The sequence below is a fragment of the Arachis hypogaea genome, chromosome 13 (assembly GCF_003086295.3).
Source record: "Arachis hypogaea cultivar Tifrunner chromosome 13, arahy.Tifrunner.gnm2.J5K5, whole genome shotgun sequence".
Classification (NCBI taxonomy): domain Eukaryota; kingdom Viridiplantae; phylum Streptophyta; class Magnoliopsida; order Fabales; family Fabaceae; genus Arachis; species Arachis hypogaea.
Window position 1 is genome coordinate 144,227,467 of NC_092048.1, and position 15,664 is coordinate 144,243,130.

The 15,664-nt window shown below is 35.4% G+C and overlaps 3 protein-coding genes and 1 pseudogene across 3 annotated transcripts in view; 1 reads left to right on the forward strand and 3 right to left on the reverse strand.

The window, feature by feature from the left end:
• Positions 1 to 920: 920 nt before the first annotated feature.
• On the reverse strand, positions 921 to 8,847 carry LOC112792578 (probable pre-mRNA-splicing factor ATP-dependent RNA helicase DEAH4). Its single transcript, XM_025835871.2, has 16 exons — positions 8,508 to 8,847; positions 8,306 to 8,398; positions 8,085 to 8,189; positions 7,731 to 7,948; positions 7,436 to 7,488; positions 7,213 to 7,329; positions 6,705 to 6,796; positions 5,928 to 6,014; positions 5,599 to 5,813; positions 5,153 to 5,245; positions 4,840 to 4,963; positions 3,617 to 3,761; positions 3,222 to 3,291; positions 2,144 to 2,292; positions 1,706 to 1,881; positions 921 to 1,582 (listed from the first exon to the last, which is right to left on the reverse strand). The coding sequence occupies exons 1-16, from the start codon at positions 8,714 to 8,716 to the stop codon at positions 1,432 to 1,434; spliced, it is 2,097 nt and encodes a 698-aa protein (XP_025691656.1). The 5' UTR covers positions 8,717 to 8,847; the 3' UTR covers positions 921 to 1,431.
• A 590-nt stretch (positions 8,848 to 9,437) lies between these two features.
• LOC112792579 (uncharacterized) lies at positions 9,438 to 11,783 on the forward strand. The gene is made up of 2 exons (XM_025835872.3): positions 9,438 to 9,702; positions 10,052 to 11,783. The coding sequence occupies exons 1-2, from the start codon at positions 9,676 to 9,678 to the stop codon at positions 10,907 to 10,909; spliced, it is 885 nt and encodes a 294-aa protein (XP_025691657.1). The 5' UTR covers positions 9,438 to 9,675; the 3' UTR covers positions 10,910 to 11,783.
• Positions 11,784 to 11,970: 187 nt separating this feature from the next.
• On the reverse strand, positions 11,971 to 14,330 carry LOC112784033 (U-box domain-containing protein 6-like; annotated as a pseudogene).
• Positions 14,331 to 14,775: 445 nt separating this feature from the next.
• LOC112784043 (probable pre-mRNA-splicing factor ATP-dependent RNA helicase DEAH4) overlaps positions 14,776 to 15,664 on the reverse strand; it is an 11,050-nt gene continuing 10,161 nt past the window's right edge. Inside the window, exons 18-19 of the mRNA XM_025827137.2 lie at positions 14,903 to 15,071; positions 14,776 to 14,793 (exon numbers count right to left, since the gene is read on the reverse strand). Coding sequence (XP_025682922.1) covers positions 14,776 to 14,793; positions 14,903 to 15,071 — 187 coding nt within the window. The remainder of the gene's footprint in view (positions 14,794 to 14,902; positions 15,072 to 15,664) is intronic.

A 15,664-nucleotide genomic window follows, 5' to 3' on the forward strand; every position in this document is an offset into this window, starting at 1 on the left:
ATGTAATAATACACTTCAATGACTTACGGTTAAAAAATGTATTGCAGGAAACTGAAGCATTTCACGTGATTTATTAAAAAAAAAAAAGTAAAAGTATATTATCTCGAGTCAAGTTAAACCTTCTTGATGATGGTGGGTAATGCTATTTATAAGAATTCGTAAGTCGTAACTCTGCAAAGACTACAATTATAGAATGAAAAATGTTAATTTTGTGCACTTTCAGCTAATAAAATTAGCCCATTACACATCATAATTCGTTATTTTCTTGAAATTTTTATTACCTGACAATTTAAAACTTATTAGTTATCGTTTATAAAAATTAATCTCATAATAAAATCTGGAGTACTATATGCTGCACCTAAGTATTTCCAATCTAAACGTGCTCAATAATGGAGTCAACAGATGATTAAAATATTTTCATAGTCGACGACGCAGACTGATTCCACAAACATTGCTTTTCCAATTTTCGAGTGATTGATCATTTTGTGTAATTATTCCTTTGTCATTTTATGAGTTTTTCATTTTTTTCTTTATTCATAATTTTATCTTTTATTTGGATGATTCATTGAATAATGCTAATGAAAACTAAAAAGGCGATGCTGATTGCTGACTAAATCTGGATAACACTTAGAAACTTTGGATACTGTTATAAGCATAGCATGCGTATGCGTATGCGTATGTGGTCCTTATATGAAAATAACATTAGTGTTGATAGCACCGAAAAACTTGTTCCCCTAATCACCTTACAAGAAAGAAACGATTGTTGCTTGAATCAAATTCGAATTCGCACTTTGTCAGAAATGGAACATTGAAATTGTGTAGTATTGCCCTTTAACAACGATGATTAACACCTACGAAACGAAACAGTACAATTTTGGTTATAACAGTAGCACTTTACAATAACTTGCTGGTAAGGCTAATTTGAAAATTCAAGATAATCTTATTTAGAACTAGAGAATAGATACATAGACCGACTTCCAAGAATGTTTCAATATCACAAATAAAAATTAGAACTTTCTTGTAGAAGTGCCATTAAAAATTAACTATATCCAGTTATCAACATGACGTCTGTAGTTACAGTTGCATTCCAAAATCCCTGCTAGTTGTTCAATTACTTGTCAAAAGGATATGGAGTTTGTTCACTCCCTTCCCGTCCTATTTCTTCTTTTCTTCCCCAACTTTGGGAACATTTCAGTGCCCAAGATCATGACATGATAATTAATATTATACATGGTGAACAAAAGTATATATACTTTTTCAGCCACTCACAACTTTCATAGCCATACCAAGCCCAACATCACTTGTTCTTGGTCAAATTTCCAATGTTAACATCAGAGCACAAAATAGAAATGGTAACAACATTGAAGTCTCATTTTATCTTGGTCCAGTGTCCTTTCAGAAATTTTAGCACCGATCATCATCTCACTTCGCTCATTTCTTGCCTTTACGAGCAAGAAATCGTTCTCTAGCCGCTTGGATTCTACTTTCACTGTCATCAACACCAGCAGTAACTTCAACATTTTTTTTCGGCAAATCTGGTATATTTCTCTCGTTCTCCTCCTCAACAGGACCAGTTCCACCACTGATTCAGACAATGGAATTAGTGTCAACAATCGCATCCTTTTAAAACCGAAAAGAAGGGAAAAAGAAAAAAGCTCCAATTGCGGTATTTTGTTCAAAGCTCAGAGACATCAAATTGAGTTACCTTAGTTTGTATACGTCAAGTGTCTTAAGCTTGTTAATAACAGGTACAACCCATCTCATCTCAACAGAACATACATTTCTCATGTATGGACGTGGAGTTGCAATTAGCTCATGGTACACAACATAGTCTGGAAACTTCCCCAGATCATCAGCTTTCAGAACAGACGATGGATGTACCTAGTACACATTACAGATTCAGGTATCTAAATATCTATCATTTAGTTAAAATTGAAAACAGGGAAGTGTATGGATTTAAGGGAAGCCATTGAAAGAATAAAAAGTATAAAAGTCAAAGCTCGCCAACACAACATGAAATAATATTTAGCAATGTGTTGCTAAAAGCAATGTGACATGCAATAGCAAGTGATCGGTCAAGAACTATCTATTCCAAAAGCTTAAGTTGATGGGTAGTGAGTAAACTTGCTCTTATTAATATTACCTGGACTACTTGGCCTTGAAAACCCAAAGTTCGATAACCATTGTGATGCATTTTCCTTTCAGCCAGCTGATTTGCATATCCCACACATAGAGCCTTCCTCAAATTTCGATAATCCTGTCGAGACTCTCCCCTTCTCCTATCGAGTGGTCCTATTGCAAGGTTGAAAAATGTAAGTAAAGGGGAGGAAAGGGAAACAGGAGAAGGAAATACACACACACAAAAGAAAAGAGATATTCTTTCCCCGTGATGTAATTCCACTTTTATTATTATTTTATTATTATTTATCTTTTTTGACAAAGGGGTAATATTAGATTGGATATCATCATATGCTAAAGTGGAAACCAATAGTTTCTGTAGATCTTTACTGAAAACAGCATGATAATACTGGAAACAACAAACTGAGCCCTGAATGCAAGAAAACCATCAATTACTTTCTATCCACTTTTATTAGTTTAAGCATGCATGACAAGTAACAAAAAGAGATTTGACCAGGATACCCTTGGATTATAAGATAATTATGTGCAAAGGAGACTAACACAGTTCTCAACTTGAAGATGCTTTATTGTCAAACCAAATAGATCCAACTGTTAGTATGAACGTATACTATTTAGTTTTCAACAGAAAGTGTATTCTACAGTCTACACCGTACAAAGCAACGCTTAGAAAGTATGTTCGGAATGCCTGATCCCAAGATGACATTAGGGGAAATGTAAATTGAGCTCCAGAGCCCCAAAAGACATTACAGTAAACACAACTTGTTCAAGCAACATTACTGTTGATGAATATAAATCTAAAACTGACGTTCTAAAATTAATGTTCAAAACTTCATTCTATTCATAAATCATTCAACAAAATTACCCAAGTTCACATCAACAGAAGTAGGATGAACTGGAAGCAGACAGAAAAGAGCAAGTACAACATGTCCCATTTAAATTTCAGTCAACCACTATTTCACACTTCTTTTAAATGCACAAATTGCCACATGAGTTTCAAAAATAATCCATTAAACAAAAAATTTCAAAATCAGGCAAAAAGTCACTTTCTGCATGCAGTTTCCTCAGGAATATGGAACACAAACCTTTTGCTATTTTCTGCATTATCTGAGATAACTGCTTACGGACATCTCTAACAAACAGCATCCCTCGCACCTGCAATTAGTTAATTCCAGAATAATCACATATACCATTCATTAAGTAAAACACCCAAAAAAATGTCTAAGATGTGTTTCTCTTCGTATTTTATATGGGACTCCTGAAAACAGGAAATTTTAGATGAATGTTAGTGAAGTAGAACTGCAAACATGCATTCTCATCAACATCAAGAACTAACAATAAATGTCTTTATCCAAAGCCAGGAAGATCTTATATATCTGCACAGCCAGCTGTTTTGATTATGTGACAAGGAATACCCTAATACTCCACAAGAGTGGTAAACTTGAGACTAAATATTCATCAACAGACTTCCTAGGGTTACCTGTAAGCCATTGTCTTTGCACCAACCAATGTCATAATCAGTTTGATCCCAGCACTCAAATATCTGCAGCAATTGTATGTGATCACCCAAGCCAAAGCCATCAGGAAGGTTGGGCTCTGGGTGTTTCCTCTTTTTCTCAGTTTTGCTGAATCAGTGGAAAGTTGTAACAGCTCAGTCAGTCAGTCCTTGAAAAAGGAAACTGCACAAAACTACATGCAAGGCATATTCCAGAATTTTGATAGTTGCTATATGCATTATCCATCCATTACTATTGTAAAACATGTTTTATAAGATGCAGTCTGTTAAAATTCAATCATGTGTATTTATTTGTAGGGAATGCTAACCTCGTCACTTGTGTGATGGTGTTAGCATCCACACTTTAGACAGGACCAAGAAATAATTTTTTTTTTTCATTTTAAGAGTGTGCAAGACTTGTGGATAAGAGGTACTTTGTCCATAAACTGAAAGGAAAGACCAACATGGCTGAGGCTTTTCAGAGACAAAGTGTGAATTTGCAGCACGGTTAACTTTATGTTTATGAGAGAGGATTCTGTAACAACAAAAGAAAGTCTAATCCCTCTAGATGGGATTAACTACATAGATTAGATTATTTCATAAATGATATCAATTGTTAAACATGCAAAAGTCTTTAAACCCTTTTGATGATTCACCTTCTAACTTGCTCTTTGTTACCTTTCACCAAATCTACCCTTCCTGTTGGGACTTTTACAGAACTTCTCCAAACACGTGCATATCACTTAAGGCGAAATTATACCATCTTTTCAAAATAGGTCCCATATGAGCTCTTCCTCTAATGCATTTGTCCTTGATCCTAGGATGTCAAACTAATCAACACAATTTTTGTGGTATATTATCTTTTCACAGATATGTGACTTGTGGTATAATATCTTCCCTGATTTTACCTCTAAGCTACAATTTTTGTACCTTGATATTTTTTTTTTTACATTCCCAATACTCTATGTTACTTCTACTTTTGAAATCATGTGATTCCAAAGCCTATCTCTGCAGCTCTATCTTTTCATTATCTCCTCTCTTAATTCTTTCAATAGTAATATATCATCAGCTATCACGATTTCTATAAGCCAGGAAAAATAAAATGCCTTAATATACACAAGTTTTGTGCATTTATGCAAAAGGAAAGAGAATGGTTTGTTATCTAGTTGAAAATGCATGAGAGAGAGAGAGAGAATGAGAGAGAGAACCTCCGCCCTGGTAGCAATGTAGTTTCAGCTGATAACATGGCAGCAACAGTCAAAGCCTCAGGTATGCAACCATAATCATTTGCCTCCATCAAGGTTCGTGATAAGGAAGGTTCTAATGGAAGCTCTGCATAGAATTTTAAAACAAAAAATTAAAATTAAAATTAATAAAGTTAGAAAGAAAATAGTGCACAAGGAACTTGTTGAAATACTCATTCAGACTGACATCTCATGATGAAGATAATGATAGTGAAATGCATGATTTCTCCAGACTAATTTAAAATTCAACCAAAAAAAGAAAAGGGGAAATAACTACCAGCCATTTTCTGTCCAATACTTGTAATTGCACCATTTTCATCAATAGCATCAATCAGATATAATTGCTTCAAGGCATCTTGTAAGGACTCAGCTGCAGAAAAGCAGTCATTCATCACCAAGTTATAGTCGAGTAAAATCCACTAAATCACTATCTGTCATGGAAGATGGAACAGGAAGATTAAAATCAAGAGAAACTAAACATATGCATTAAAATCAGTTGGGAACAGAACTCTGGGCCGATAAAAAGAACAAGGGTAACAGTAGAACACCATTGAAGAAGCCACAGAAAGAATTCAAAAACTTTTGAAATAACAAGTGAAAAAAGAAAAAGAAATAAAGCAACTTACCACAATCAAATGAGAATCAAGTTCAGTTATTTAACATTACTAAGAAAGAAAAAAAGAATAATTTAGTAAACTTTCAAATAAGAAAAAAGTATCTTACATGAAGGAGGATCAAGAAAATCAAATTTCAGGATGTCAATATCTGGAAGGTCCAATGACTTCAAGTAAAGAACACTACCAGCAAGAGAAGATCTCTGTATTTCGGGAACAGTAACATCCAAGAACTCATCATTGTAAACTTGGGAAGGATACAGACGGTAGCATTTTCCAGGACGGGTTCGTCCTGCTCGGCCTGCACGCTGATTTGCTTGCACTCTGCAATTTAAGATATTACTTTTAAAGCACATAAATTGCTTCCTGGACTGTAAAAGCATTGCATCACTGCATCCATGCTTCAAGTCAAAATGAAATGGTAATAATGATGCTTACTTGCTAATTTGAACAATATCAAGAGAATACATGCCGGTAGATGGATTATACTGCCTTTGCTTTACATACCCAGAGTCAATAACATACCTAAAATTCACAAGATATGTTCAGAAACCGTAAGGAGACAACTTATTGTGCTTGATCTAAACAAGAAAACTATTTCTATGTACAATCAAATCAAGAAATGCACACATTCAATTGTGATGGGCATTCATCATAAATAAAATAAAAAATAAACAAAAAATTGCATCTCATAAAATGCAAAGGAATTAGAATATCATTAATTTATTTTCTTTGTATAGGAATTTGCATTACAAATTTAAAAAAGAAAAAGACATGCATTTTAAAGAACAAGTTAAACTAACACCACATTACTGCATGTGATTTTCCACTGTGTCAAAAGAAAAAAAATGCATTGTCAGCTATACCATATATTGAGCACTCATTCTTGTTTTGGCGACAATATTTTCATCCTCTTCAGGGTGCTGCCCTAGGTGATATTCACACTGCTTTTACAGAAATAGTTTAATCATGGCATTAATCAGCTTCTTATCACATTCAAGAAATGAATTATCGGGTTGTCATTTCAAACAAGTTTAGGCTTTTTCTGACAAATACAATAATAAATAGCTACACTGAACACTGCAGAGAAATAAGAATCATTTAAATTATTATTACAGTAAGTAATAACAGTTCCCTTGGTCTGCAATAAGCAACACATCCACTGAAGTTTTAATTTTAAAACAATAAACTTTGACAAAATATTAGTTCCCTTACACAACACCGTCAACAGTCAAAGAAGTTTCAGCAATGTTTGTTGCAACAATAATTCGCCTACAGCTTGGAGGTGGGGGACTAAATACACGCACCTGTAAGATTATACAAGATACGGATGAGCTTAAAATGCATGAAAAATATATATTATCTGGATCTTTAGTTTTGATGAATACCTCAAACATAACTGTTGCATAGTCCCAAAACAAAGAGCAATCACATGCATCTAATTTTTAATTTCAGGCTGAGTAATATTCTTTTGCATATGATTAGGAAACAAACATGATAAACAGCAACTTGAAAGCGGAAATACCTAGAGAATTCCCTCACTGCAGTTTGTTACTAACTTATTTCCAAAAGCCTAAGAACTATGTCCATTATACCTTCCAAGATATACTTTATATTGGTTCATATAGAAGTTATAGTATTTGCAACTTGCACTGAATAACTCAAGCCAGTGGTAAGCACAGTTCTCAATTAGGAAGATTGAATCAGAACAAAGTTTACTAGCCTGCAATTCAGGTGGCAAGGAACCATGTAGGGGGAGGATTATAGCATCCATGCAAGAACCTTCCTCCAAAGACCGAACTTTATCTTCTAACTTAGATACCAATTTCTCTATATCATCCTGTGAAATTATTTAGGCATGCTCAACCATTGCGTCATTTTAGAAAATAAAGGATTGAAATTACACTCTAGAGTATAAGGTAAATACCATATGATGAAAAGTTCACCTGTCCAGTCATGAATATCAAGACATCCCCTTCCGGTTCACGAACATGTATATCTGCAAAACCAATACAATTATTTTAACCATGATCATCTTCTTCCTCGAAGAAAAGACCAGTTTTCATGAGACGTTATCTCAATACATGATAAATAGACATGTTAATATGTTATGCATGAATCCATCAAAATGCAATCAGAAAATTTTAGTTATACACCCTTGCTAGAAAGATTATTAACAATTGATACAATTTAAACCAATATACATTGCAATGCAGCTGAGGTTAACATGTCATTTCATACCAATAGCCGTTTTCAGAGAAGACTCAAGATAGCTTGACGGACGCTCCTTGCTATAAAGTATCTCAACCGGGTACAGTTTTCCTGGGATGGTCAACACAGGACAGTCCCTAAAGAAATTTGAAACTTTATCACCATCAAGAGTGGCCGATGTGATCAAGACTTTGAGATTGGAAGTACGAATTTTAGCCAAGCGTTTCATCAGCCCCATCAATATATCCCTGAAACAAAATACCAATCAAGATTGCATAAACAAACTCCACTGATTCAAACAAATATACAATCCAAAGCTAACACCTCGGACTATACTACAAAGTCTGCAGATACAACTGAAATGCAACATGTCTTAACTCTTACGTGTTCAAGCTCCGTTCATGAGCTTCGTCCAATATGATGACAGAATACTCATTCAGCTCAGGATTCACCAGACTCTCGCGGAGCAGAACCCCGTCGGTAAGATATCTAACCAAAATCAAATAAAATCAAATCAATCGCCACCATTCATCCAGTCAGAAACCAATTGAAATAAAAGCCAAACCAACTCAAACGGTGAACAAAGAATTATAGAATGCCATTACTTTATGCGCGTGCGGTGTGAAGTTCTATCCTCGAATCGAATGGCATATCCAACTTCCTCTCCAAGCTGAACGCCAAGCTCCTGCGCAACGCGCCTGCGATGAAGTAAGAGCCAAAACGACGGCGTATTTTAGCGAAAGCGAAGCTCAGAAATTTGTTTGGGATTTTAGTGGAGAGAGAGAGAGAGAGGAGTTGGTTAATTACCTTGCGACGGTGACCGCAGCGACACGGCGGGGCTGAGTGATGGCGATTCTGGCGGAATCGGCGTAGCCGCGGCGGTAGAGCATCTGAGAGAGCTGGGTGCTCTTTCCGGAACCGGTTTCTCCGATGACAACAACGACGGGATTGCGCTCAACAGTTTCAATGATCTTTTCTTCATATTGCACTATTGGAAGTGTTGCCATCGAATCCATCAAGTGAAACCGAAAGAAAAGAAACCGCAAGTTGGACCTTTCAGAGTCTTAAATAGTAAATACTCTCTGCTGAAGACTGGCCTCCTAAACTGAGAGGGAGCAAGTTATTGCATTTGTTTCAAAATCTACGTTGTAAATTTTATTAAAAACTTTATTTTTATTTTAGAGATATCAGTATATCACATATCACAAATTTTAATTATCAAATTATTCTCTAATTTTTTGGGCGGAACTTTTAAAAAAAAAATTTCAGAGTTATTTTCTTTTAAAAGATTTTATGAAAAAGTAAAAATAATTTTATATTTTAATATTTTTTTATTTATCAATTATATTTAGGTATAACAATATAAAAGTACTTTTTGTTTATTTATTATATGAAAAAATAATTTTAAAAAAATATCTTTTAAAAAAATATAAATGACAGTTTCTAAAAAAAAGATTTTTTTTATTTTTCTAGTGTTTTTATTTTTACTACTAGAAATTTGTCAAACACGTTAAAAAATAAAAAAAATTATTAAAAAAATCTTTTTTTATTAAGATAATGACGCCGAAACAAGCACTTTATTTTGTTATATTAAATTTCAGTAAAAAAAAAGATAATTAATTTGTATAACAAAATACAATCTTAAGAACTAATTGGATAATAAAATTTGTGAAAAAACTAAAATATCTTACTATTTTTTTTATATATAAATTTGAATATTAATGTCTATCTTATTCTATACAAATTTGACTACTTCAATATCCGAGCTGCTAGGAAAATGAACTTTGGGGCAAGTTAATTGTTCAATTTTTGGAACTTATAAGGTCTTTAATTATTTTGTGTGTATATATTTAAGTAGTTGGTCCAACATTGCAAACGAAATGATGATAGATCTATACATTATTTGAAAGGGGCAACTTATTTGCTGTTTGCTGACTCTTATCATCTTCTAGCTTCTGCACCAATATCACAAATAATGCCTACATCCATTCTCCCTTCCCAAGTAAGTCTCAAAATCTTGTAGATGATCGATTTTATCAATCGTTTCTATCAAATCTTGATGGTTTTTCTTTTTAAAAAAATTACTATTTTATCTTTTACTTATAAGGATATATTGTTTAATTAACTGCGTTACTAATTGTTCGCTACAATGGAATTCATTCTCGTTGGTTTTCATAATATGGATTGAACAAACAGAAAACAATAGTAATAATTAATTAATAATGAGATGCATGAAACAAATTTGCCATAGAATGTCAAGATTTAGGAACAGTTACACATAATTAAGACCAATGCAAAATTAATTTGTGTTGTCCCACGTTCATGAGTTTTGTTCTCTTGTGATTTCTCAGAACGGAAACACAAGAACCACAAAAATGAGTTCAAGGCAACGTCCATTACATGCATGTGGAGTTTCCATGATAGCAATGGCAGAAATTGCGATTGGAAAAACCCAGAATGTCAATGGTCCATTGGGTGCAAACTTGAGAAGGATAATTGCAAAACTTTCGAGATCCACCACACCCCTTATTTATGCAATGCAATGCCAATTGCTAGCCATACTATCCTTCATGGATGATCACATCATAACAGCAGAGAAAATCTCCGAGAAAGTGTTCCCATCCTCTGCGGTGGCCTTCGACAAAGTCGATGAACTAGTCCTAATCATAGCCTCCATGCCAGAGAAATTTGATGGGGCAGTGAACAAGGTCCTAGCAGTGATCCACAAAGTGCCATTGCTAGAACGGGCAATGACCCTTTTCATATCAATGTTGAATGGTTTTGCTTCTATCTTGGATCATTATTGGGGCCGTGGAGATTCAATAAGAACAAAGGAGAAAACCATAGGTGTTGATTCTTCTTCTTCTTCTGGATACATTTCCTTGGAGAACTTTCCTCCTATATTGGAGGCCGAAATCAAAGGGACTCACGACAAGAAGGCAGCGGCAGTGTTGCCTAGTTGCGCAAAAGGGTCTTACAAGCAGGCATTACTGGAGAGTGGTAACAAAGAAAGGAACAATCCACATGATGATGATGACGAGAAGGAGGTTGATGGAGGTGAATTGTGTGAAGTTAGTGAAGAAGGGGAAAAGAAGCAAGATGATAGAAGAAGTGAAGTTGAAGAGAATGATAAGTGTGAAAGTAACAAGGGTGGTGATGTTCTTTTGAAATTGTTTGATTCATGGCTCATGAACCCAGGTCGTTTCTAGAAAACCATGAAGAATAATGCAATTAGCTAGCTAGCTAACTAGAATCTCCATTTCTAGTATTTTTTTTATTGATTTATTTGTTTTGCAGTTTTGTTTCAATGTTACCCAAACATTCTTGAAAGTAGCTTGTTACTCTGTAATTTTAATTTTGTCCAACAAAGCAATCAAGTCCGTTCTTACCACTTATTGAGTTAACAGTGTATAATTGTATATATAGGCAATGATTTACTTAGTATAATAATACAAATTTATTGATTTTTTATGTGTGAATCTTTCAATTCCAACAATAGAGGAGAACTATAGGATGTTGAGAAATTAATAACATAGCAGCCTCCTTATCAATGAAGCTAAGGGGCTATTGAGTGTTGAGGGTACAATAGAACTTATCACAAAATAAAATAATTCGTCTAGGAATTATTCCGGGAAGATAGGCACTTGGTGCGTCCATCTGCATGTTGCAAAGTCAACACCCAACAGAGAAGAATATCCATTTTAGTTTTGGTTGCTGTATGTTTGGATCCTGAGTGTGACAAAGTCAAATCATCATGATCGTCATCAATAACGATGTTCCTGAATTCTGATAGTGCTTCACGGATTCCCTCTGATCTACGTTCAAGTTGGCTTGATGACATAACCACAAATGAAGCAACTGTGCTAAGAATGAATTCGCACCTTAGGACAATTTCTTACGTTGGATATTTGACTCCAACAACTGAACCATCACATGATACCGTTTCGTAAAGGCAATTCTTGACCGCAGATCAGGCAACTTGACATTTTTAACACCCAAAAGTTCTCAATCAAATTAATAAAGGTAAGAAAGAAAGAATCTAAGTTTTAAAGTAGAAAACAGACAAAAAAAAAAAACTAAAAATATCAGAAATCAGATGCAGAGTTTGGATGTTCAGAAACCTTCTTTTAATATCAGTGTCTTTTAATCTTAATCATAGAAACCGATATTAATAAAAGAATGTACACTCTGCACACTACGAGCCAATAATTACGGGTCAAAGACGACGTAGGAGAGGCATGAAGTTAAGGCTTGAATTGAAGCAAATGGATTTATGAGAATATGCTTACTTAGCTTCTTTCCAAAACAGAAATACCGTAATTTACATTATTCAGGTTTGTCGTAAGCCCGTAGCTGGAAAAAAGCAAATCTTACACTTTGAGCCTCGATGAAATACCCCCCGGAAAAAAAGAAATGTAAGAGAGAGAGAGAGAGAGAGAGAGAGAGAGAACAAAAGCCATAGATTACACAGGCCTGTACATCACTTCTTCGCTTTGGAAACCAAAAAATAAGCAGCACCCATTGGAAGCGAAATGCAGAGATTTACAAGTTACAAACCTTTGGAGCTTAACACTGGTAGACAGAAAAGCTCTTGCTTTTCCAGAAAAAGCTAAAAGCTTTCCCTGTCTTACTTCTAGACATTGACTTGCATTGCGGCTTCATTTCAGAAGGCGGCATTGACAAATCGTTAGTTTCAGGAGGGCAATGATGTGCGTCAGCTTGCACTGGCGGATGGTCTCGTTGCCGCTGCTCTCGAAACAGCATCAGGAGTTTCTGAGCTTTATCTCTCCCTCTTGGATTTCCATTCACTGATATTGAAACCAATGCAGGGATGACACCTTCTTGTAGCACCATCTCACAACATTTCTCACTTCTATTGCATAGAAGCAGGAGGCAAGAGACAGCTTGCTCCTGCTCTAGGAGCTCGCCTGTGTCCAATATTGAAGCCAATGCGCCTATAATTCCTGGAGTCGATAAAATTTCCTCCATCCCATCTTGGGAAGAAGCCAAATTTATCAAAATAGCTATACATTTTTCTATCCACTACAATCGCCTGGTCCACAAGAAGAATTTGTAGCGCCAACGATGCCGGATGAAAGGAGGTAAGGAATGTTGGAGGTTACAGTGGAAAGATTATAGAGAGCACGGAGAGAATCCTGCTTGCATTGAATATCAGTGTCAGCTTGAAGAAGCTCGATTAAGAACTGAACAGCCTGACTCATACCAATCAAACGCTTGGCCTCTTCAAGGGAAGATAGATTCACGTATAAGGCAGTTGCACAACCATACGAAGGAGTATTTGAAACCATTTCCTCCAACAATGATAATACTCCTGCCGCCAACATGATTTCCTTATTTCTGTTGAGAAGTTAAAAGCATAAAATTTAAGTCGATGATTTCACCTTGTTAAACGTAATTGTGAATATTCAGATGTTAACACAATTTTTAAGTAAACATAAGTTAATATTATGCATGTTTTGGAAAAGCTAACGTATAACGTCATTCTCTTTCTGTTTAAATATGACAATGAAGAACCAGAGCGCATAAATGCCACAGAAATTATGTATATCCATGTGCATGTGGAAGGAATAGTGGAGAGAATTATTACATCGAAACATATTACCTAATAAATCAGACAAACTGTGGAACTCATTATCAATACTTTTTAATAAAATCAATTTACTTTCAATATGAAGCATAAAAGCATTTTCAATAACAATATTGCTAGCTTTTGTCCAAGTGCAGGAATCCAAACAAAAGCTGCTATATGCCAATGATGTGAAACAGGATAAAATGGTTTACTAGGAACTACATTAATGGTTCAAAACTATTAAAAATAGAGGGAAAAAAGAAGCAGCAAACCTTCATTATTACAGCAGGTGAAAGAGCCATTGCTCCATGCTCCTGAGCCATCAAATTTCCTTCACGCACAGCTGATTGTAAAAACGCAAAAGTACTCAACGAAGCCATTAGCCCCATAAAAATCCTTGCTTCTTCATCATCCTCAGCAACAGCCTTATCGTTCAACTTTACATTTCCTTTCAAACTATTAGCCCAGTCAAGATTTCCAGATGAGTACTGCGCAATATCTTCCTCTTGTGTAGACACACTTTCAGCCCTATTTCCCCCAATTTCCTCAAAGGTACCCCTTTCTTCTAATGGAACCACTTTAATACCCTTCAACTTGCAAGAGCTGACACTGTTTGCAGATCTTGAATTTGTGGATTCAGACTCATTGAATGCCAATCTCCAGTAATTAAGATCAAGAGATTCAGGAGGGCCTTCGGGAATATTAACTCCATTCTGTTCACACCAACTAGCAACAAGACCTTTCACACAGTAATTAGGAGTCAAACAGAGATGTGTGAGCTTCTGTTGGGTCTTTGGGCAAGTGCTGTGGCCATCACTAAACCATTTTTCTATACATAACCTTTCGTAAGTTTGCCCAGAAGCAATGATTACAGGATCGTACATAAGTTGCAAAGATATTGGGCACCTTAGCTCTTCAGGGGGAAGGGGCATGTGCTCTGATTTCATATCATTTGGCTTAAAACAAAAGGAACCAAGTTTAGAAAACTGGTCTGTCAAAGGCCTGACACATTGGACACACAGCCGGGAACACCCACTCATCCTACCACATGGATTCCACTGATCAACAGTGAGGAGAACAAGGTTTGGCACGAACCCTGAGAAATCATCTGTTCAATCTGAAACTCATGATTCTAAATAATTTGATTTTTTGTATTTTCTTCATAAGGCATGCAAAAGATAAGCAACAAATTGATTTCCCTTCCGCCTTGTCTTCCTCTGCACCGAGCCCTTTCTTGACCTTCTTTTCGAGAATTTTGCTCTTCTCTTCACGCAAAGAGCGCCTCTAGAAGACTTGTAATTCCAACCTCACTAGCAGCATCAACGCAAAACCATAGATGAAAAAAAAAGAATTAAGTTATTGGTCATTAGAAAGTCGATTAAACTATATCTTCCTGCTGACTAGCAATGCAATTCATAATCAGCACCAATTAAATTCGTCTCTGTATGATTCAAGTGTCAAATGATCACACTTGCCAAGTCATTGTCAATCGTCCTGAGATCTCTGAAACATATTAATCAAACAAAGGCACTTAAGAAAATTGTCCACACACAACAACAGTAAATTTGTGACATGATGCACCTTAATAAACAGCAATCTTCAAGTTTAGTACCTGACACCCAATAGATTGTGGAACAATATCTTCCACCCGTTTAAGACCATCTTTGAGAGAACATTTAGCCCTCTCAAATTTTAGAAGAATAGAATCTGCAGTAATAGCCTGCATCGTAAGTATTGCCGTTTGTGAGATAATGACTTTAGAGTAGCCACAAATGAATAACCTGATGAACAAGCTAAAAAAATCATCAGATACCCAGAGATCAGGTCATAATGGAGAAATAAATCATACCAGGTAAAGTTTACTACATTCTGTGCAATGCTGAAGAATGTTTTTAGTCTTCTCTATGGCCATGTGCAGAGAACATAATGCTTGAATTCCAGATTTGCTCCTAGGCCGAGCTGCTTCCAAGGAAAGGAAATACGGACAATATTTTGCAATATATCAGAGAAAGCGCCTTGCACATCTGTCCATGTAACTGCATCAGAACCAAATAAATATTGCTTAGATTACATTACAGAAAATTAAAGAAACAATTGCATAAAACTTGTAACAGACAGGAAGCCATGACACTAAAACCAGAGAAAGACCGATCATTAACACTTTTCTTTTTTCGTTTGGTCAGTGACGCAAATATTTGCTAAAGTAGCCATAGTGATAAACCGAATAAAAGAAAAACCTGTCTAGTAGTGCAGATTCAACTGTTTGTAATAGCCAATTAGCCACTCAATAACAATCAATAAATTTCCGAAAAAGAAAATGTTTTTCTCGATTTTCCACCTAATTGAATCCAAAAAATGTAAAGAAACAAATATT